Below are 23,770 nucleotides of genomic sequence, written 5' to 3'. Positions count from 1 at the left end.
TGGGGGCCTAGCAATGTGGTTGTGTCCACCCCACAAACCCCACCAGTGTGTGTGGGGACAGTGGGCACTGGGGGGCAGGAACAGGAAAGGCCAAGCTTCCCCAGGCTTAAAACTGTCCTGGCTGGCCTGGAAACGCGCACCCCCAGCCTAAGGCAGGAGACACCCCCATTCCTGAGGCCAGAACTCATGTGCTGTGCTGTGCCTGGCTGTGGCCAGCCCGGGCTCCTAGGCAGACCCAGAGCCGCCACCGCTGCCGGGTGGCCTGACCCTCCAACCCCCACCCTGGTACCCTGACAAACCCTGGTACCTGGTCATCACTGGCAAGTGAGACCTGGCATTTTCCTCCAGTCATAAAAAACATGGGGGGCGGTGGGGTGCTCAGCTGGGAATTCTGCTTCCCCAAACCCACTCGGCACTCGTGCTGAGCCTACATGGGCCGCTTCGCACTGGGGGTGCAGAGGGACAGAGGGGAGTGTCCTGCAGACTTCTGGCTCTGACCAGTCACACCACACACTCCCTGCATTCATACGTGCTGTGCCCTCGATGCTCCAGCACCTGCGGCCCTGCTGACCCTGGAGGGACGGCCCTGAGAGGCCAACCGATTCCTAGAGACAGCAAAGGACTTGTCCCACAGTGAACCTTTCAAATGCAAACCCACCAACCCAGAACTCTCACCTGGGTCCACCTCCTACATGGGCCCCCAATCGCCCCAGGGGCCTCCCCAGGTCACAGGGACAGCCCCTGCACCCCAGAGCCTGCTGAAGTTACTCCACCTGGCTGACCCAATGCCTGCTCCCTGCACCTTTCCCATGGAAACCACAGTAAAGGCCCCCACCCACACATCCCCCTGCCTCCAACCCACCCGGCGCTTGCCTGCACGGCCCCGCAAGGCATGAGGAGGTCTCTCGGGAGCTGAGTAATAAACGACCTTCTCGACGGCATCATCTCCTGATCGCTGGCCTCCCATACCTGCCTGAACGGTAATAAAACCTCCATTTAAATCATCAAGCTCATAAACCTGTGTTTATCTGCATTCACGGAGTGGACTCCGGGCCAAAGCCCCAGGTTCAAATTCCAGCTCTGTCAGCAGCTCACCACGAGGCACGGCCACTTCTCCAAAGTGCCAAGCTTCGCTTGTCAGGCGGCTGACCAGCTGCGTGAGGGGCATTCCGTAAAATGTGAAACACATAAACCTAACATGTGCGTTTCACTCGAGTCCCCAAATCTACGGGGAACGAGGGCTGGCAACCTACACCGCCTAGTGCTCCAAATCAGCAAGCTAGGATTTCTACGCTTTTAATTGGCTGAATAAAATGAAAAGGATAATATTTGGAAACACCGGAAGAGTCCGTAAAATTCAGATTTCAGCATGCATCAAGTTTCACTGGGACACAGCCACGCACCTCCCCGGGTGCCGCTCACGCCTGCTCAGAACCCCAGGCTTCAACTACCTGGCCCCGGACAGAAGCAGTTCGCAGACCCCTGGCTAGGCCTATAAAATCATAAGACCACCGAATACCACAGCCACGCTGAGCTCCCACAGGAAATACGCATTTATCCTGGTCCAATGTAAACTTCACACAGACGGCCGGCTCAGCATCACGACCACTGTCCTTCAGCCAACTCCTCTCTTCTAATCCATCCCAAAATATCGAGCTTTGCAGAACTCTAGAACATTCAGGCTCAGCAGGCAAACTGCCAATTTTATTAGAAGCCTATTTTAGGGGAAAACTAGCTTTTCTAGTTTGTTGCAAATAATTTGAGACAAAGCTGAATGAAACTGGATTTTTTAATAAAACAATAGACATACCTATACATACCAGGGAATCACAGGCATTTGTTGATACGCTTCCGTGGTAACCCGCCCACCTAGGCCTGGAGGACACCAGCAGCGTCCCCAGTGTTCCACATGTGGCCGCGCAGCCCCACTAGGCTTGGCTGCCTCCTCTCAGATGCCGCCGGGGCCTGGAACACACTCGGTGGGGCCGCTCTCCTCCCACTTGATCCTCCCTGGGTGGGAGAGGCAGCAAGGCGGCCTCGCTGAGCACTTACTATGTTCCAGGAGCCCCTCTAAACTCTGTCGAGCCTCACAAAGCCCCCTTTTACAGAAGAGGAAACTGAGGCACAGGGAGCCCCACCCACCTGCCCGAAGTCACAATGGGGGCTCCCTGCCACTGGGGTTTGAACCCGGCAGTGCAAGCGCCCACCTGAGCATTCGGCCCCCACACCGCCCAGGTCACACGCCCAGGTCACACCTCCCAGGTCACACGCCCGGGTGCACTGGCTGCTTCCAGCGGGCAACTCCATGCAGCCCCGGGCCCAGCACCCTCCACGTCCCTGTGGGGATGGTGTCCCGGCCAAGGATCCCTCTCTGCCCCAGGCTGCAGGGCTATGAGAGTGGGAGACAGACAGGCCAGGGGATGGATCTGGGGATCCCACCATTGCCCCGAGTGAGACACCACAGACAGAAGGCCCCGGCACCTCAAGAGCTCCTTCCTCTTCCTGGCCCACCCTGGCCCCTGCAGCTGAGGGCTGTCCCCCACCAGCCTCACCCAGGCCCCCACTGTGGGGTCAGGAAGGGCCCCTCTACGCCCCCCCATGGCTCCACCCACGTGGCTCCAGCCCCTTCCCCTGCTACCTGCCCCAGGACCACCGGCCAGGGAGAGCCCAGGCTCCTCCACTTCCCCTACACAGGCCAAGGCGACTTTGCCACCCTTGCGTCCAGGGACCTGCTATTAACATCCCTGGCCATGAAAACCTCCTGCTTACCAAGTAGAAATGACCTTGGAGCTGGCTTCAGGGGCTGAGCATGGAATATACCCAGAGGCAAAGGCAGCAGTCATGGTGTCCTCCCAGCCAAACCCCAGGGGCCCCACCAGACCCAAGGGGTGAGGCTCGGGACGGTCTCAGCTGCCTGGGGCCTGACCCAAGCGTTCCAGGCTCCAGAACCCACTACCGGGACCACTCTAAGTGACAAGATGGGCTACAGTGGGGTGGGGCTGCCTGCTACGGGCAGAATGTGGAATGTAGGACACCTCTCCCCAGGCTGCAGGCTGGAGCAGGGTCCCACTGCCCAGGGATGCTATCTGTGCTGTGGACAGGCAGGAACCAACAACATGAAATGCACAGGGCAGCCAGCACTGGCTCTGATGACCCCGAGGACACCACCCGCTGCTAAGTGGGGTCTGCGGCTGCCCAGCCCGGTGGACTCTGTATTTCCTCCATGGACTCTAAGGACCTCGCAGGCCTGGTCCAGCTGACCATCCAGCGCTGCCCTCAGCAGGGTCTGGGTGCAAAGCCAGGCTTCCCCCGGCACCTCTTCCACAGGGCGGGCACCCTGAGTCTCCACCACACACCACAGGGAGGCCAATGGGGACTGACTGGGGACCACCCTGTCCCATGGACACTGCCCAGGCCTGAGGCTACCCACTGAGGAGCCCCAGAGCCTCTGGACTGAAGCAGCAGCAGAAATAACCCCACCCAAAGGAAGACTGGGGCTGCTGCCTACAGCGTCCACCCCTCCCTCCACACGATGGGCCCGGCCATCTAGAAACAGCACCTTCTCCTCCAGGAAGCCCCTGGAGCCAACACAGAGAGGCCAGGGTGTTGGGAGGTCCCTCGCTTACTGCCGGGGTTCAGGGGACTGCCCACCACCCACCAGGGGAAGTGGCAGAAAGGGCCCTGGCTGTCGTCTTGACGTCTCCCTCCCTGCCACGTCCACCTACTGTCCTTTGAGACAGGTATCAGCACTCGCTCTAAGAGGGGTCTGGTCCTAAGCACTTTTACACACATGATTTTATTTACAATCACCCCGTTTTACAGGTAAAGAAAAGGCACAACTAAACAGGTCACTTGTTCAAGGTAAACCAACGTTCTGGTTGGTGGAGCCCCAGTAACTTTCTGAACACCCACGCCCTTTCCACCCCACGCCCCCTTGCCCAGGACCCTCCCTGCCAGGTGCAGCAGCCTCCACCTACGGGGGTTCTCCAGCTGCCCATCACCTCCTGGTCCACGCCTCCCAAAGGGACCACCATGGCTGGGGCCTGCAGCTGGGGCTGGGTCCAGAGCGGCCAAAGGCTGGAGGATGTCAGTTTCAAGGAGCACAGCACGGACGAAGGGGAAGGCTCTCCGGGGCGGGGCTGACGGAGGTTCCGGGGGTCGCATTGGTTGGGGTGTTGCTGGAACACTAAGGACAAGCAACTACACAACGGACGCTGTTCAAGATGCGGCTGGCGGGGTGGTGACCAGCGGGAACCAGGCCACATGTCCCAGTGGCGGCCAGCAGGGTGGTGACTGGCGGGAACTGGGCCACGTGTCCTGGTGGTGGCGGGCAGAGTGGTGGACTGGGGGAACCAGGCCACGTTTCCCCAACTCTGAAGGGAGGCTGCCCACCCAGGCCTCCCTGCTTAGAGGGGTCTGAAAGGGGCGTCAGTCTCAGTTCCGCTGAGCGCCGGCTGGTCCTGTCCCAGCCAGAAGAACCTGCAGAAGAGCCACCTGCCGTCTGTCCTGCCAGGCGCCGGCCCAGCACATAGTCCCAATGACCAGCGCCACTGGCAGCACGAACCTCTCACAGGGCGGGGGCCTGGGCAGAGAGCGTTTCCTGGGGACAGAGCCCACCCACAAAGTGCTAGTGGAGACAGACCACCCAGCACTCCCACCAGATCAGAGGCAGACCCTGATGTAGTCAACTGTGGTGCGTTGAAGATGGGCCCCCAGAAAGACAAGTCCATGTCCTACTCCAGAACCTGTGAGCGTGACCCTCCTTTGGAAAAGGGTTCCTGCACATGTGATTAAGTCGAGATCTCAAGGTGAATGTCCTGGACTGCCCTGGTGGGCCCCAAAGCCGACCACCAGTGTTCCAGTGAGAAAAGACACAGACATGGGGGAGGCTCAGGGTGACAGGCCAGAGGCTGGAGTGACATCTACAAGCCAAGAGCTGACAGCAGCCCCAGAGCTGGGTGGCCAGGAAGCAGGATGCTCTGAGCCTCCCAAGAGAGCCAGCCCTGGCCGGGCGTGGTGGCTCACGCTTGTAATCCCAGCACTTTGGGAGGCCGAGGCAGGCGGATCACGAGGTCAGGAGATCGAGACCACGGTGAAACCCCGTCTCTACTAAAAATACAAAAAATTAGCCGGGAGTGGTGGCGGGTGCCTGTAGTCCCAGCTACTCAGAGAGGCTGAGGCAGGAGAATGGTGTGAACCCGGGAGGCGGAGCTCGCAGTGAGCCGAGATTGCGCCACTGCACTCCAGCCTGGGTGACAGAGCAAGACTCCGTCTCAAAAAAAAAAAAAAAGAGAGCCAGCCCTGGCCACACCTTGGCCCCAGGTCTGCAGCCTCCTGGCTCCAGCTTCCCCTCTGGGGTGGGGGTGGTGAGGAAGGAGGGGGGTCTCTGAGAGTGGCCCTCCCACATGGCCGCACAAGCCGGGCCACCCCACCCCTCCCTAGCGATGCTCCCATTACCAGGGCCGGGCTGTGGCTTGCAGCTGGGATCTGCCCCAGAGGAGCTGCTCGGAGGTCTCTGGATCCAGCCTTGCTCTCGCCACTGCCCCGAGGAACGTACTGCTGCCTCTCACGGCAGATGTGGCTCAGGCCAACAGGGCCGCCACACGTCCAGAGTCCCATGGCCTGAGGGATGTGCGTTGAGGATCTGCCTGAGGGATCTGCTGCATTTCGGGCTGTGAGTCTCATCTGCTCAAGTCCAAGAGAAGAGCCCCGTCCCAGTTCGGCCCAGGTGCCAGCCGATGCCACCCCAGACACAGACACGCAAAGTGGCTCAAAGACCAAAATGCAAGAAAATATATTTGTATCATTAGGGGAAGCCAGAAGGGAAAATATTAACAGATTTGAGTATTGAAACAAAAATCACACATACCATTTCTGTGTGACCAGACACAGCAAGGAGGGGCAAAGAAGAGGCATCCGGGAATCTACTGGCCACACACTGGCCTCACCCGGCGCTGCAGCAAACAGACGGTGAAGATGGAGACACAAGCGGCAGAGGGGCCCGAGGCACCTGTGGCCCCTCATGTGGACCCCCGTGCCGCCACCCTCCTGGGCCCTGGGCAGCCCGGCACACGTGGCAGCAGGTGGAGCCCACAGACCCCAGCTCCACCACCCGATTACTCCACCTCAACACCACCGAGGCCGCCACGGATGCACACAGGGGCTCCCCACTCAACCGGGGCGTGACCAGCCCTCACCTCCCCCAAAAAACCAGGCGCTCCTGATCTCATCACACGCTCAGCCCCAAACGCCCCAGCCCCCACCAGTGTCCATCAGCAGAGGAACGGACAGACAGACAGGGTGAATCGCATCACAGAATTCATCCAGCCATAAAAAGGAATGAAAAGGGCTGGGCGCGGTGGCTCATGCTTGTAATCCCAGCACTTTGGGAGGCCAAGGCGGGTGGATCACGAGGTCAGGAGATCGAGACCACGGTGAAACACCGTCTCTACTAAAAAAAAAAAAATACAAAAAATTAGCCGGGCGTGGTGGCGGGCGCCTGTAGTCCCAGCTACTTGGAGAGGCTGAGGCAGGAGAATGGCGTGAACCCGGGAGGCGGAGCTTACAGTGAGCCGAGATTGCGCCACAGCACTCCAGCCTGGGCGACAGAGCGAGACTCTGTCTCAAAAAAAAAAAAAAAAGGAATGAAAAAGCAATTAGGGAGAAGACACGTAAAGAAACAGAGAACAGTAAACCACATAGCTCTGACAGACACGTAAAGAAACAGAGAACAGTAAACCACATAGCTCTGACAGACACAGCGGAGCGCTGTACCCACAATGGCTGCACATCCTCAACGCACACGGGACGTTTTCCAGAACAGAACACAAGTGAGCCACAGACTCAGCCGTGGTAGATTTGAAAAAATAGACATTATCCAAAGTATCTTCTCTAACCACATCAAGATGAACTTAGAAATCAGTTAACAGAAAGAAAACAGAAAAATTCACACATATGGAAATAACACTACACACTCAACCAATGGATAGAAGATGAAACCACAAAGAAAATCAGAAAAATGCTGAGAAATTAATGAAAACAGAAACACAACGTATCAAAATTTCAGGGATGCAGAGAAAGCAATGCTAAGGAGAAAATTTGTAGTGATAAACTTTTTGTGTGTGTGAAACACAGTTTTGACATGTGGCCCAAGGCTGGTCTCCAACTCCTGGCCTCAAGTGATCCTCCCTCTTCAGCCTCCCAAAGCACTGAGATTACAGGCGTGAGCCATGGCACCTGGCTATGGTGATAAATATTTGAAATTAAAAAATAAGAAAGATCTCAAATAACAACCTAATTTTACACTTTAAGGAACCAGAAAAAGAACAAACCAAAAGCCGGCAGAAGGATGGGAATAATAAAGATGAAAGCAGGGCCGGGCGCAGCAGCTCATGCCTGAAATCCCTATACTTTGGGAAGCCGAGGTGGGCGGATCATCTGAGGTCAGGAGTTCGGGACCAGCCTGGCCAACATGTGAAACCACATCTCTACTAAAAGTACAAAAATCAGCTGGGTGTGATGGCATGTGCCTGTAATGCCAGCTATTCAGGAGGCTGAGGCAGGAGAATCACTTGAACCCAGGAGGCAGAGGGTGACATGAGCTGAGATCGAGCCACTGCACTCTCTCCATCAGAGAGACAGACAGAGAGAGAGAGACAGAGAGAGACAGAAAGAAAGAGAACCTCCCAACAAAGCAAAGCCCAGGGACTGACAGCTTCACAGGCAAATTCTACCAAACACTTGAAGAACTAACACCAGTTTTTCTCAAACTTTTCCAAAAAAATTGAAGAGGAAGGAACACTTCTCACTCATTCTGTGAGGCCAGCACTACGCCGACACCAAAGCCCAACAAAGTCACCACAAGAAAGCCTCCTACCATTGAGTCTTATGAACATGGACATAATTATCCTTTATGAACATGGATATAATTGTCCCTTATAAACACGGATGTAAAAATCTTCAACAAAATACTAGTAAAATGAATTCAGCAGCATATCAAGAAAATTACACACCATGAGCAAGCAGGATTTTTTCATGGGATGCAAGGATGGTTCAATGAATGAAAATTAAAGTAATATACCACATTAACAAAATGAAGGGAAAAAAACACATGATCGTGTCAACCGATGCAGAAGAAGCATGTGACAAAATTCAAAGCCCTTTCATGATAAAAACAATTGACAAACTTGCAATAGAAGGAAACTATCTCAACACAATAAAAACCACGCATGAAAAATCCACAGCAGACATCACACTCAGTGACGAAAACCTGAAAGCTTTTCTTTGAAGATCAGGACAAAGGCAAGGATGATTGATCACACCACTTTTATTTAGCAGAGTAGTGGAATTCTAGCCAGAACAATTAGGCAAGAAAAAGATATACAAGGCATCCAAATTAGGAAGGAAAAAGTAAAATTATCTCAGTACACAGATGATATGATCTTACATGTAAGAAAGCCCTAAAGATTCCACAGAAAGTTGTTAGAACTGATAAATTCAGCAAAACAGCAGGCAAAAAAGTCAACACACAAAAATCAACTGCACTTCTATACACTTACAATAAACAACCCAAAAGGGAAATCAAGGAAACAATTCCACTTGCAACAGCATCGAAAAGAATAAAACGTTTAGGAATTAACCAAGGGGGTGAAAGACTTGTACAAGGGAAACTATAAAACACTGTTGAAAGAAATCAAAGAAAACATAAACAAATGGAAACACACTTCAGTTCATGGATTGGAAGACTTCATACTGTTAAGACGTCAGGACTACCCAAAGTGATCTACAGAGCCAAAGCAATCCCTGCAAAAATCACAATAATGTTTTTTGCAGAAATAGAAAAGCCTGTCCTAAAATTCATCTGGAATCTCAGGGGACCCCAAAACAATCTTGAAAAGGAAGAACAAAGCTGGAGGGCTCACACTTCCTGATTTCAAAACTTCCTACAAAGCTACAGTGATCAAAACAGTGTGGCACTGGCTCAAAGATAGACACAGAGACCAATGGACTAGAAGAGACTCCACAAATGAACCCTCCCATATATGGTGAAACGATTTTCAAAAAGGGTGCCAATGCAGTCCAATGGGGAGTCTTTTCACCAATGGTGCTAAGAAAACTGGACCTCCACATGCAAAGGAATGAAGTTAGATGCTTACCTTACACCACATACAAAAATTAACTCAGGACAGATCCACGACCTAAACATAAAACCTAAAATTATAAAATCCTTAGATGAAAAACAAGGGGAAAAGCTTCACAACATTGGATTTGGCAGTGATTTCTTGGATGTGACACCAAATACACAGGCAACAAAAGAAAAAACATTAAGCAGGATTTCAGGAAAAGTTTAAAACTTTTTCCATCGAAAGGCACTATCAACAAAGTAAAAAAACAACCCATAAAACAGGAGAAGATATTTGCTAATCATATATCTGATACGGGATTAACATCCAGGACAGAGAACTACTAACACTCACCAACAAAAAAACCAAACCGCCCATTCAAAAATGGACACAGGACGTGAACAGACATTTCACCAAAGAAGACACAGAAATGGCCAACAAAGTCGGGCGCGGCGGCTCACACCTATAATCCCAGCACTTTGGGAGGCCGAGGTGGGTGGATCACTTGAGGTCAGGAGTTCGGGACTAACCTGGCCAACACGGTGAAACCCCCAACTCTACTAAAAATACAAAAATTAGCTGGACATGGTGGCGGGTGCCTGTAATCCCAGCTACTCAGGAGGCTGAGACAGGAGAATCGTTTGAATCCAGGAGGCAGAGGTTGCAGTCAGCCATGATCAGCACTCCAACCTGGGCAACAGAGCAAGACTCCAACTCAAAAAAAAAAAAAAAAAAGAAATGGCCAACAGGCACATGAAAAAATGCTCAACATCACTTATCACCAGGGAAATGAGAACCAAAACCACCATGACATGCCACCTCATGCCCATTAGGACAGCTACTGTCAAAAAAAACAGAAAACGACAAGAGCTGGAGAGGACACAGAGACAGTGGCGCTCGTGCACTATTGCGGGGGGTGGAAAACACTGCAGCCACCGTGGGAAATGGCACGGCGGCTCTTTAAACAGAATTATCGGCCAGGCGCAGTGGCTCACGCCTGTAATCCCAACACTTTGGGAGACTGAGGTGGGCAGACTGCTTGAGCCCAGGAGTTCAAGACCAGTCTGGGCAACATGATGAAATCCTGTCTCTACAAAAAGTACAAAAATTAGCCGGGCATGGTGGCACATGCCTTTAGTCCCAGCTACTTGGGAGGCTGAGACAGGACAATCGCTTGAGACCAGGAGGTGGAGGCTGCAGTGAGCCGAGATTGTGCCACTGCACTCCAGCCTGGGCGACAGAGCGAGACACTGTCTCGAAAATAAATGAATAAAAATAGAATGAGCAATGATCCAGCAATCCCACTTCCGGTCTACACCCAGAACCGAAGGCAGGGTCTCCAGAGGTCACTGTGCACCCGTGCTCACAGCAGCATCATTCACGACAGCTAAACTGTGGAAGTCACCCACGTGTCCACTGACAGAAATGGGTAAACAAAATACATCCATACAATAGCCTGCAGTTCAGTCTTGAGAAGGAAGGAGACTGTGACACAGGCTACGCATGGCTGCACTTTGAGGACATGGTGCTGAGTCAAATAAGCGGTCACTAAAGGACAGATCCTGTGCGATTCCGCTCACAGGAGGTCCCTGGAGTCACCAAACTCACAGAAACAGAAAGTGGTGGGTGGGTGTCGGGGGCTGGGGGAGGCGGAACGGGGAGTGAGTGTTTCATGGGGACAGAGGCTGAGTCTGGGAAGATGAAGAGAGTTCTGGAGATGGGCGGTGATGATGACTGGACAGCAATGTGAATATCGAATACCAGTGAATTGAACCTTTAAAACGGCTAAGATGGGGCAGGGCTCGGTGGCTCACATCTGTAATCCCAGCACTTTGGGAGGCCAAGATGGGTAGGTCACTTGAGCCCAGGAGTTCGAGACTAGCCTGGGCAACATGGTAAAACCCCAACTCTACAAAAAAAAAACTCAGGCAAGTGTGGTGACGTGCACCTGTAATCCCAGCTACTCGGGAGGCTGAGGCATGAGGACTGCTTGAGCCTGAGAGGCAGAGGACGTAGTAAGCCAAGATTGTACCATGCACTCCAGCCTGGGTGACACAGCAAAACTCCGTCCCCCTCCACCCAAAAAAAAAAAAAAAAAAAAAAGTTCAGATGGCAAAAATAGATGTTATGTGCATTTTACCAGAATAGAAAAAAGATCTGCAGCGCTAAGAATGCTCCATCATGGATGAACCTTGGGAAGGTCAGGTGGCAAAAGCCACCAGAGGCAAAAGGACAAACATGCAGGATTCCACGGACACCAAACATCAAGAATCCACAGGGCCACAGAGACAGAGGCTGAGTGGAGGTGGGGCCCCAGCCCCACAGGGAGTGACCGCTGACGGGCACAGGGTTCCCTTTTTGAATATATTTTGGGTTTGGAACTACATAGAGATGATAGTTGTAAGTATAGCTTAGAATTTTTAAAAAAATCTATAAAACCAATTAACTTCATATGGACACACATAGAATGTGCCGGAAGGTCCTCTGCTGACGGTGAGACAGGCACGTCCAGCTGTCTGAACCAGGCCCACGGCACAGCCGCAGTCCTGCCCTCGTCCGCCTCTGGCGTGCTCCATCCACTGTCCACACCTCCCATTCTGACCCTTCTCACTGACCCTCAGCCTGGGCAGTGCTGCCTGAGGTCACAAATACCTGTGAACACCCCCACAGGCGCTAAAACCCCAGAGCCCCAGGCGGCAGCCACTGGTGACCAGAGCAGGGTGTCCTGTCTGAGATGAGCACCGAAGTCAGAGTGAAAGAAAGCGTAAGACATCGGGAAGAGCGCCAGCCCCCTAAGCCCTGGTGGCCTGGGACCCCAAGTGGGCACACACTCCTGACACTAGCGCCATGAAACCCACCCCACGTCCGGGTGGACATCAGCACACAGGGCAGGGCAGGGCTCCCCTCCGCCGGCACCCGCCTCTGACCTCCTCAGCAAAGGCTGCCCCAGAGGCTCTGGTGGAATGTCCCCAACCAGGCTGAGTGGTCCCCAAAGCCGTGGAGCCATCCCTGGTAAACATCTCAAGGACCTACTCATGTGTCCCAGGAGGTCCTTCCTCGGGGCTTGGCCACATTCTCCACATTCCCCACAGTGACTCGGCTGCCACCCCCACGACACACTCCCCTTCAGAGCTCAGGCCTCTGGGCATCCTGTGACCCCCCAACTTCCCCTTCTTCCACTGCAGTGGCCGAGCAAATGCGGGCCTCCCTTCCCTACGCGAGGCCGGCAGGTTGTCCACACGGGCAGAGAGGCACCGCTGAGTTCGTAGACAGAAAGAGCAGACCCCAGACCCCCAGGCAGGGTTGAGACAAGAGGCAGACATGTCGCAGAAATAAGGCGGGCTTCCCCTGCGCCCAGGGGCTACGCTGGCCGCATGTGGACACCTTTGGGAGTGCACAGTCTCAGCACACATGGGACAGATGAGCACAGTCCTGTCACAAAGTCAAAAAATCATCCAGGTGGCAAATAAACACGGCCCGCGGGTCCCCTCCTATAAAGCATCGGCATGAGGCTGCAGGGTGCTGTGGAGGGGACAACCATCGTCTCACCCACGGGGATCATCTGTCTTATTTATGTGTTTATGTATCCATGAAAACGCAGTGAACCGTGCCCGCCCAGGGTGCGTGTTCCAGGGTCCGTGAGGCGTGGGCACCCAGAGGGAGGGTCCCAGGAAAGGTCACCACCAGGGCAGCTGCGTAGGTGATCAGGGCCCTGACACCCACCATCTGGCCACCTGCCTCCAAAGCCTCCCCGCCCCCTGCCTCCTCACACTCGCCCCGCGCTGCCAAAACCGCCCAGTGGTGTCCGCCTGCCACGGACATACTCCATCTCCTCCTGCTGGCCCCTGGGCAGGTCCAGCCCCAGACCACCTGCTCCATTCCTGCCAGGGCCCACCTCCAGATGTCTCCTCGGCCTCGCTGGCCATGGTTAAGGGACCCCGGTTGGCTGAGGGCCTGGAACCGGGATGCCACGCCGCCCTCTCCCCGGGGAGATCATGGAAATCCCGTGGCTCCTGGGGCCTCCCCCACGCTAAGCGCTGCCAAACCTCTATTCAGCCCCGCTTCTCGCTGGAAGCTGAGACTCTTGCCCCAACTGACCACTCACCCTCTTGGCCTGAATCTGCTCCCACCCCCGGTTCCCGCCCAACACAGGGCACCGCCAACACCCAGCATCCAGCCTGAGGCCAGTGAGGTGTGTGCCCTGGCAGCAGGGGTTGGGGATGCCCTGCCCGAAGGGCACTGAGCCACGTGCCCTGCGCTGGACAGGCAGCGGCTTCGGTCCAGGAGCTCCTGCCTACACAACGAACAAGGCATGGCACGGATGCTGGAGGCAGTGTGGGGTCTGGAGAGTGGGGGTGGAACCCCACCAAACACAGCCACGGGATGCGCGGCCCGAGAGCAGTGTAGCCACCTGCTCAGGGCCCAACAGTCTCCGGGATGCGGTAGGAAGAGAGGTCAGAAGCTTCCCTCTGAAGCCACAGCCCCCGGGACTCACTCTCCTTCCTCTCCCTGCAATGCAGCCAGTGTGGAATGAACGGAGCCCCTACCCCAGCTCAGGGGCCAGCAGGGACCAGGAGGAGCAGACGGCTGGCCTGGGGGTGGTCGTGAGCTGAGGCAGCCACATGGGAGCAGTGTTCAGCCTCCCACCTGGCCTTTCCCTCCTAGGGAGACAGCAGGGCACCCCTGGAATTCTCATGCCACCAACTAGCCAAGCGAGTCCCCCGCCACGCGGTGCTGTCAGCCAGAACATGCACAGGCAGCAGCTGCAGCGAAAACCCCACCCACGGTCACCATGGCTGCTCGTGCCCTGACGCTCCACGAGGGTGAACCTCCGAAAACGGCACCACTGCCACCTCCGTGGCACAACGGATCAACAGTTCAACCCCATAGCATGTGAGACCGGCGTAGGAAACCCCAGTACTCACTGTCTTCTCCCGGACACGGCAGGCCAGGCTGCTCAGGAGTGCTTGGGAAAACTGGACGAGAGAGAGAAAGAGAGTGTCAAGACCCCGCGGCTTCCACTCAACAGTCTCACGGAGGAAGTCCCGCCTCAGTCAGGCTGAGCACGCGGACTTCACACAAGGCGCACGTGGCTTTGCCAATGACAGCCCGCTCCTAGGAGACGCGAAACCACGTGCGTCCACGTAGGCCAGGCTCCCTTAGGTAGGACTTTAAAACCCACGGAAAAATTTAGGGTAAAAGGCAATCAGAGGGACCTGGACAGCAAAGCCATCAGAGGAAGCTACTGATTTGTATTTTTAAACTATATAAAAATGGGGAAGAACTGCAATTACTTTGAAAACTGGCTTTTAAAAGCACTTTAGATTCCAATTCTTCATACTCAAGACACAGTTCAAAATTATTTTAACATATATCCTGGGCTTCCACAATAAATTATTAAAATAGGTGCTTAGGAAGTATTAAAACTTGGCTGGACACGATGGCTTACTCCTGTAATCCCAGCAGTTTGGTAGGCCGAGATGAGAGGATGGCTTTAGGCCAGGAGTTCAAGACCAGCCTGGCCAACATGACAAAATGACGAAACCCCATCTCTAATCTTGTGTGTGTGTGTGTGTGTGTGTGTGTGTGTGTGTGTATACATATATATACACACATGAAAGTATTAAAACTTTAATAAAACAAACATTTTTTGTTTTTTGTTTTTACAGATGGAGTCGCACTCTGTGCCCAGGCTGGAGTTCAGTGGCACGATCTCGGCTCACTGCAATCTCCACCTCCCAGGTTCTAGCAATTCTCCTGCCTCAGCCTCCCAAGTAGCTGGGATTACAAGTGTGCACCACCATGCCCGGCAAATTTTTGTATTTATCGTAGAGATGCGGTTTCACCATGTTGGTCAGGCTGGTGTTCAACTCCTGACCTCAAGTGATCCACCCGCCTCGGCCTCCCAAAGTGCTGGGATTACAAGTGTGTGCCACTGAACCCGGCCCTGACTACTTTTCTTTTATCCAGAAAATAATGTGAATTTTTAAAGCACCGTATCTTTCCATGTAAAAAAGCAAAATGTGCTTACTATCACAACCACAATAAAATGGACTAGATTAGGCACATCTATGAATTTATTTATCTGACACAGGGTTTCACTCCGTCACCCAGGCAAGTGTGCAATGGCACAATCACAGTTCACTGTAGCCTCTACCTCCTGCACTCAAGGAATCCTCCCACCTCAGCCTCCCGAGAAGCTGGGACTACAGGTGCACCACCACATCTGAATATCAAAAAAAAAAAAAAAAAAAAAAAATTGGGACCAGGCACAGTGGCTCACGCCTGTAATCCCAACACTTCGGGAAGCTGAGGCAGGCAGATCACCTGAGGTCAGGAGTTCAAGACCAGCCTGGCCAACATGGTGAGACCTCATCTCTACTAAAAATACAAAAATTAGGCTGGGGACAGTGGCTCACGCCTGTAATACCAGCACTTTGGGAGGCCAAAGCAGGTGGATCACGAGGTCAGGAGATCAAGACCATCCTGGCTAACACGGTGAATCCCCGTCTCTACTAAAAATACAAAACATTAGCCGGGCGTGATGGCACATGCCTGTAGTCCCAGCTACTTGGGAGGGTGAGGCAGAAGAATTGCTTGAACCCAGGAGGCGGAGGTTGCAGTGAGCTGAGATCGCACCACCGCACTCCGGCCTGGGCGACAGAGCGAGACTCCATCTAAAAAAAAAAAAAAAATTAGCCAGGCGTGGTGGCACACGCCTGTAGTCCCAGCTACTTGGGAGGCTGAGGCAGGACAATTGCTTATATCTGGGAGGTGGAGGTTGCAGCGAGCAGAGATAGTGCCACTGCACTCCAGCCTGGGGATAGAGCCAGACTCTGTCTCAAAAAAACAAAACAAAACAAATTTTGGAGAGATGGGGGTCTCACTATGTTGCCCAGGTTGGTCTTGAACTCCTAGGCTGAAGCGATCCTCCCACCTCGACCTCCCAAAGTGCTGGGATTACAGTTGTGAGCCACTGCACCCGGCCTAGTCTTTAAATTTAAAGCCACATTGATATAAAGGGCTACGAAAATTAAGTGTTGTAACCAAGTAGCCCCGTGTCCAGGAGAATGATGGATCTGTCGGAAACCATGGGTAGTTTCGCGCTTTGGTCCCATCTTAGACTCAATCGTCCATGGCCAGACGCCTGGCAAGGAGCCCAAGCTACGCCAGAAGTGGACACAGAGACAAAGACGTGGCTGACTGGCCACAGCGCTGGAACCACATTCACAGGCCCCAGACGCCCTTGCAGACCCCCAGCAGTACCGGGGAGGAGCCTATGCCCACCTAAAGACAAAGTGGAAACGATCACAAGTCACATCTCCCACGCATCAGCTCATCACGGGGCTTTGAACTTAAAGCCGAGGACAGCTGTGAGCCTGGAGCCGGGCCCAGGGGGCACCGGGCAGGTGAGGTGGCTGGTGAGGCTGTCCCCTCTGTCCACATGCGCTGCGGGCCCTATGCTGGCCACTGGAGCCTCTGGGCGGTTTACAGGTTCTTCATAAGAGCAGTTTTCATTTGGGTTAATAAAATGTCAAAGAAAACGCCAGGCGTGGTGGCTCACATCTGTAATCCCAGCACTTTGGGAGGCCAAGATGGGCAGATCACGAGGTCAGGAGACTGAGACCATCCTGGCTAACACAGTGAAACCCCGTCTCTACAAAAAATACAAAAAATTAGCTGGGTGTGGTGGTGGGAGCCTATAGTCCCAGCTACTTGGGAGGCTAAGGCAGGAGAATGGCGTGAACCCAGGAGGCGGAGCTTGCAGTGAGCTGAGATTGTACCACTGCACTCCAGCCTGGGCAACACAGCAAGACTCTGTCTCAAAAAAAAAAAAAAAAGTCAAAGAAAAGAAAACCCAAAGGGCATTATATTAGACATCCTTAAATTCTCTGGCATCATAGGATTTTAAACCATTTTAAATCCCCTAGCTGGTCTGGCAGACACCCACGGCCAGGAACAGCCTCCCAGAGCTGCCCACCACAGACCCCGCCACTAACCATGAATGATGAGACCTTCGTCCCTGCACTGACGGGCCAGGCGGAAAGCCTCTTCCAGCTCCATCTGGGAGGACACCGTGCAAGGGTCACCTGGGTGGGGCAGGAGACGGTGCTGACGTTGCTGAAGGCCCGAGGCAAAGGGGGCTGTGACGGGCCCGCTCAGCACACCAGACAACGGTCTGGTGGGGGGCAAAGTCCCGCTGCTCAGATCGGCCACCTCCTGGCAGGGTCGGGAGGTCCAAGGATGGCCGTCCACACTAGGGAGTCATCTGGCCCCCGGTGCCGTGTCAGAGCCACCCGGGAAGGGAAGTCAGTGCACCTGCAGCCCTGGGCACCACTTGGAGGGCTAAGCAGTGAGCAGGGTTGAGGACACTCTCCTGAGGTCAGTACTGGGTGGAGGGAAAGCTCCTTGCCCTCTATGGCTGGAAAGGGACATGGAGGTGTACAGAACCCAGGCCCTGCAGGGCTGTACTCAACCCAACGGGGGCAGCATCAGGCTCCACCCACACAGCCGTGTCCTTGGCCAACAGCTGCCTGCCAGTCCCTGGGAGAAAGGGGTCTCTCTGGACGTCTCCCAATCCCCTTGTTTTTCAGGATGTGTGTCTAAGAGAGAGGAGGTGGACATGGCGGGCCTTGGCTGCATGCGCCCTCCCCATGGTCCCTAGAATATGAAGAGCCCATCCTTCCAGAAGCACCTCCAGAAAACGGTAAGGACATGAGAAAACAGGTCAGAGGAAGAGATGAGGACCTGCCCAGGGTGGGGCAGGGAGACCCCCTGCAGGCAGTTCAAGACCAGAGCCCTTCCTAAGGGCATCTGGGCCCAGGTCTTCGTTAAGCATCTGCGGCCAACCTCTTTCCCACCATCCCCACTGGGGAAAAGTTGGCTCCAACAAGTTTAATTCCACGGTTTTAAGTCTCCCCACGGAAGAGGCTGAGCACACTCCGCACACAGAGGCTGCCCTGGCGAAGTCCCCTGAGGCTGAGGATTCTGGCCGACATGGGACAAGGGCTACCTTCGCTGTCCACCCACTTGAGGGTGAGCGGGTGCTGCTGGTGCAGACGACACATGTCTCTCACTTCCTCGCAGAGCTCCTCGAAGGTCGTGGCGGCATCCACGCTGGTGATGAAGATGTCCCTGGGGCAGAGGGGACATGGGCATCTGTTACCGTGGGGCATACTTGAATCAAATTAAAAAATGATTACCGATTAACCAAATCATTGATTAGATAAATGAAACTTTCCCCAAAGACGATGACAGCCCCACCCCCCCGACACACACACAAAACAGAACCATTAACCATAACCATAGTTTAAACAATGACCACCATTGCTGGGCACAGTGGCTCACGCCTGTAATCCCAGCACTTTGGGAGGCCGAGGCGGGCGGATCACAAGGTCAGGAGATCGAGACCATCCTGGCTGTTCCGGGCTGTGGGTGTCTGCCAGACCAGCTAGGGGATTTAAAATGGTTTAAAATCCTATGATGCCAGAGAATTTAGGGATGTCTAATATAATGCCCTTTGGGTTTTCTTTTCTTTGACTTTTTTTTTTTTGAGATGGAGTCTTGCTGTGCTGCCCAGGCTGGAGTGCAGTGGTGCAATCTCAGCTCACTGCACGCTCCGCCTCATGGTGGAGGTGAAACCCCATCTCTACTAAAAATACAAAAAATTAGCCAGGCATGGTGGCGGGTGCCTGTATTCCCAGCTACTCGGGAGGCTGAGGTGGGAGAATGGCATGAACCCAGGAGGTGGAGCTTGCAGTGAGCCGAGATCGCACCACTGCACTCTAGTCTGTGCAACAGAGGGAGACTCTGTCTCAAAAAAAAAAAAAAAAAAATGACCACCATCAACTTCCTTGCACAGAGGAAAAAGCGTGACCTACCTGGCTGGAATGAGGTCAAAATGGGAGAAAAGAAAGTGCCCTCTTGTGGGAGGCCCAGCAATGGTACCTGGTCGGGCATCAGTTCAAGTTCACCCAAATGTGAGTGACCCCAGGGTGGACACGAGCCGGGTCGGTGCAGGCCACCGGCTTCGGTAAGGTAAAAGAAACCAGTCAGACCTGCCCCCAGACCTGGACAGTGCCAGCGGTGAAGTGGTGGGGGATTAAATAATTCCATAATGAAAGGCCACTCTTTAGACCCTGGAGTGGGGACTGGGTCCGTTGCTGCAGCTACGACAGAAGCCCAGGCAGATTTTTTTTTAAAAACCGAGTCACACAGAGTCAGTATGTTTTATCTTTTCATCCCCAGACAGGACCTGAACTCTGGGGGCTGGGGAAGCTCAGGGACTCCCAAGCACCCTTTGAAGGCTGGCGCTTCCCTGCTGATAGGGACCCGAGGTCCCCCCTCACCTCCTGCACTGAGCAAGAGCTGGCCTCACCCTGCGTGGACGGGAGGGACCACAGGGCCCAGCTGGTGTTTCCTCAAACTCAGAGCGGGAATCACACCCTTGTGAACACGCTGAAATTTCAGAAAAATCTACAGCTTTCTGACACCCACAAGAGAGCGGGGCAAGAGCACAGGGCCTATAAAAAGAAGCCTGAAGGGGTGTGAGACGTCCCAAACCACAGAGATACAGGCTCTGCTCTTCGCTGACACTGCTGGCTCCCCGTCAAGGTTATCTGAATTCATCAGACAAGTTTCAAGAAACAAAGTTCTCATCCCAGACAAGAAACTCCAGTGCAAACAGAACACAGGATCCGTCCACAGCCGCGGCCCTGGCACAGCGGCCCAGGGCCCACCTGCCCCACAGGCCTTACCCAGTCCCCCTGGGCCACCTGGGGCTGGGGGACAGATGCCCCAGCTACCCACCCCGTCCTGCTGGAACTGGCCACCCAGCACCTGCCCCCAGTGCCCAAGCACCCCACAGGAACCAACCTGGCTGGTCTTCGCCACAGCCCACAGCATCATGGCAGATTAGGAAAGTAAGAAATGGAGGGGTCACACACCCCTCACCCTGGGGTCGCCCCAAGCTGACATCCACACCTGCTGCCTGACCTGGCATCCAACAGTCCGACCACCAGCAACTCCAGAGTGGGAGTCGGCCATCACTTCACCTTTGACCTCTTCCTGCCCCATGCCCCTCCCCCTACAGTCCTGCCTCCAGTGGAAGCCAGTTTCCTGCCAATCTAGAGGCCAGGTGTGTGGCTCCAGTAAAACCCCAGGGCTTGGGAAGTGTCGGGCCACCACCTCCAACCCTATCCCAATCCTGAATCAAACAGCTGCTCTGTGCCCCTCGGCAGGGGCATCCAGGACCCAGCACCCAGCAGCCAGCTGGGCTGCCCGGGAGAGACTCCTGCGTCTCAGCAGGCCCAGCACCAAGCCCTGAGCTACCGCCCGCTCTGGCCTCTTGCGTCTCTGTGGGCCTCAGCACCAAGCCCTGGGCTTTGCACACAGAAGCTCCCTGAACACAAAAGTTGTCTGAGCTAGGCCAGGCACGGTGGCTCACGCCTTTAATACCAGTGCTTTGGGAGGCCAAGGCGGGCGGATCACGAGGTCAGGAGTTTGAGACCAGCCTGGCCAACAAAGTGAAACCTCATCTCTACTAAAACTACAAAAAATTAACCGGGCGTGGTAGCAGGCGTCTGTAGTCCTAGATACTAGGGAGGCTGAGGCAGGAGAATCGCTTGAACCCGGGAGGTGGAGGATGCAGTGAGCCGAGACCACACCACTGCAGCCTGGGCAACAGAGCAAGACTCCGTCTCAAAAAAAAAAAAAAAAGTCTGAGCTGGAAGAGGGAAGAGCCAGCACCAGTGTTTGTGGCCCTAGAAGGGCGGGCATCTGAGACTCAGCCTGGGAGCCTGGCCCAGGCCACCTGGGCCTCCCTGAAAACACAGGTGCCTGGGGACCCCTCAGGCCCCCAGGGGGCGGGGTGGGGCAGGGGGCGAGGATTGGGTCTCAAGTGTGCTCAGAGGGCCCTGGGAGGACAGGCAAGGATGACAGGGTGGCCATGCCCCATGGGGGTGACTGAAGTGCTCTTCCCTTTTGTAAAGACTAGTCTTCCACGTGTCCATGCTCAGCTACCCCCACGGACAGCAGCGTCTCACCCCAGGGACAGAGTTTCTAGGGCTTTCAACAACCCAGTACTCATCCTGGCAGCCGCTTTCTGAAACTGCGTCATTGCCCTAAGGCCTGAGTGTCCCACCCCACAGCCAGTCCCCTCAGAGAGGCACCGGGGGCCCAGAGGGACGAGGAGCCAGAACGGGGAGAAGGGTACTTCACACCCTGCAGCAGAGTGGAGGAGGACCTGGGAGGGGAGAGAGGAGAGAAGGAATGGTAGGAGCAGGGAAGAGCCAGAGGGGAGATGTGCCCTAGAAAGGGGAGGACGGTGAAGGAAGAGGTGTGGCAGGGAAGGGAGAGAGGGGAGAGCGGGAAGAGGAGGGAAAACAACAGGGAAGGAGGGAGGAAGAGGAAGGGGTGGGGAGAGAGGGGAGAGAGTCCGAGAAGGGAGGGAAGAGGAAGGGGTGGGACCCTGGTCTCTCCAGCCTGTGAAACCAGAGTCACCGGGTGGAATTACACCCGCCCCACTACCAAAGTGCTCCCAGGGGCCGAAGCAGGGAAGAGGGAGGACGCGGTGGCCCAGAACTCCAGCGGCATTGCCTCCGAGCCTTGGTCCCAGGAATTGGACGCTGGAATGCAGGAGGGTCTGGGCCCCTGCAGCCCTTCGGGTGTGGACCTCCCTCTCGCAGGACTCCCCTGACCTGCGCACCATCACCTGTTGCCCAGTGTGGTGGCTCCAGGCTGGGAAGGAGACAGCAAGCCCAGGTCCCTGGACAAGTCCAATAGCCAGGACCTCAACCATACCAAGTTTTAACCTACTGACCTCCAGGCCAAAAGACATGGCTGCCCTACTTCTTCGGGTAGGGCTGGACAATCAGTCCCCCAGAAATCCCTTTCTTCTGGTTCTGGCACCAAACCCGCCCCCACTGCACCCAGAAGGTTCCAGGTGCTTGCCAGAGGGGAGCTGCAGAGGCCCAACCTTCCCAAAGAAGAGACAACTGAGCCTCCTCAACAAACCCGGGGCCAAGCAGCCCCAGATGGCTGACCCGAGACCCCAAGACAAGGTTCGCAAGGAGCTGAACCCGCTCAGACTCGCAGGGCACCATAGACACCCCCGGGGCACTGTCCTGAGAGGACGTGGCCCGGGGAAGATGTCACCCGCCTAACCCTGCCAGCCGTCCCTGCCTCTGGGGCTCAGGTTGCCACCGCGGGAGCTAAGGACGCACCGGGACAGGAGCAGCTTTTCGAGATCCCAAGGACCACCCAGTGCAAGTCCGGAGCCCGCATTCCGCTCCCCTCGCTCTCCGCAGCAGCAGCCACCCTCGCGGAAGCGGAGGTCCCAGTTCGGGGCTCCTGGAGACGCGCGCAGGTGGAAGAACAAACCCACGGGTCCTCCCTTCCCCACCGCCCACACTTCGGGGGGCAGCGACCCCTCCGCTGTGCCTGTGAGCCCGGCCACCTGGTGCAGCCCCCCCCACCCCCACCAGCGCTGCCCCGAGGCGGCGGCCAAGCATCCAGGACCCCTCGGCTCCCGCCCCTGACCGCGCCCCCTCCCACAGCCAGGCTAGGGCCTCCGGGGGGGCGGATGCGACGCAAGCCCCAGGGTCAGTCTCGGCCCCGCCGTCGCCTCCAGAAACCCGTCCCCGCCCGGCCGCCCCGAGCCCTGCCGGGGGCTGCACTGGAGCCACCGCGCCCGCGCCCCGGGTCTCCGGATTTTGGCTAAAGCGAGACCCCCGGCCGGGTAAACGTGGAGAACGTTTAGGAAACGCTGATTTTAAGAAACCCGCCAGGAGTTTTCACAACTCGATGAAAACTTTCAGTCCTTACAGGTTTGAAGCCGGAATGTCCCCGCCCAACTTTCCAGCGAAAACGTCAACCACAGTAACCGGGCCGAGGAGCTCGCGGCGCCGGGCCGACCCCAGGGAAACCTGGTCCCGGGGAAGGAGCCCGCGCTGCCCATGAGGTGTCCGCGGGTGACGCTCACGGTTGGAGACCGAGGACCTCCCGCGACAGCCCCGGGCCCGCAGCGACCTCGCCGCCCCTTCCCTCCCTCCCTCTCGCGCAGGAGCCCCGACGGCTGCGCCCTCCCCGCCCTCCCTGCCTCACCCGCGCCGCTCCCCGCCCTCTCCGCCGCTCACCCCCCGTAATGCGCCTTGAGGCGGACGCGGCCGCCGCTCCCTTCCATCTTGGGGCCGGTCCTGCTGGGCATGGCGCGCTCCCCCGGCCGCCGTCAGCTCTGCGCCCCGGGAGCTCCGGCCATGGCGCGAAGCGGGGGCGCCAGGTGGGGCGGCGGCGGAACGCGGAAGGCAGCGCCCAGGACCGACGGCGCCGACCCGGTCAACTCCGCCGAACCTCGGCGGCGCGCCGGGCGGGAGCGCGGGGCGCGCGGGGCGGGACCGTCCGGCGGGGGCGGGGGGCGGTGTCCGAACATGGCGGACCGAGGTGGAGCCGGCGGCCAATCCGCGGGGCGGGCGGTCCCGGGGCGGGCGGTGGCACCTGCGGCCAATGAGGGCAAGGCGGGGCCGCCACCTGGGCCAATCCTCGGGGGACCCCCGGCCGCGGCCCAATGGCGAGGCGCGGGCGGGGCTACCTGTCGGGCGGGGCGCGGCGCACCTGCGCCAATGGGACCGCGCGCGGCGCGGCTCTGCCCG

The 23,770-nt window shown here is 56.0% G+C and overlaps 1 protein-coding gene across 2 annotated transcripts in view; it reads right to left on the bottom strand.

The window, feature by feature from the left end:
• Window positions 1–23,548, bottom strand: part of PRKCZ (protein kinase C zeta) — a 133,951-nt gene extending 110,403 nt beyond the window's left edge. Inside the window, exons 1-4 of one of the 2 annotated variants that reach the window (XM_030805755.1) lie at window positions 23,258–23,548; window positions 18,136–18,257; window positions 17,123–17,212; window positions 14,048–14,098 (exon numbers count right to left, since the gene is read on the bottom strand). In XM_030805755.1, coding sequence (XP_030661615.1) covers window positions 14,048–14,098; window positions 17,123–17,212; window positions 18,136–18,257; window positions 23,258–23,328 — 334 coding nt within the window. In that variant the 5' untranslated portion in view covers window positions 23,329–23,548. The remainder of the gene's footprint in view (window positions 1–14,047; window positions 14,099–17,122; window positions 17,213–18,135; window positions 18,258–23,257) is intronic. The other variant, XM_030805756.1, reaches the window with a different exon arrangement.
• Window positions 23,549–23,770: the final 222 nt, after the last annotated feature.

The sequence above is a fragment of the Nomascus leucogenys genome, chromosome 24 (assembly GCF_006542625.1).
Source record: "Nomascus leucogenys isolate Asia chromosome 24, Asia_NLE_v1, whole genome shotgun sequence".
NCBI lineage: Eukaryota > Metazoa > Chordata > Mammalia > Primates > Hylobatidae > Nomascus > Nomascus leucogenys.
Note: the sequence above shows the minus strand (reverse complement) of the source record. Positions and strands in the feature narration are given on the sequence as shown.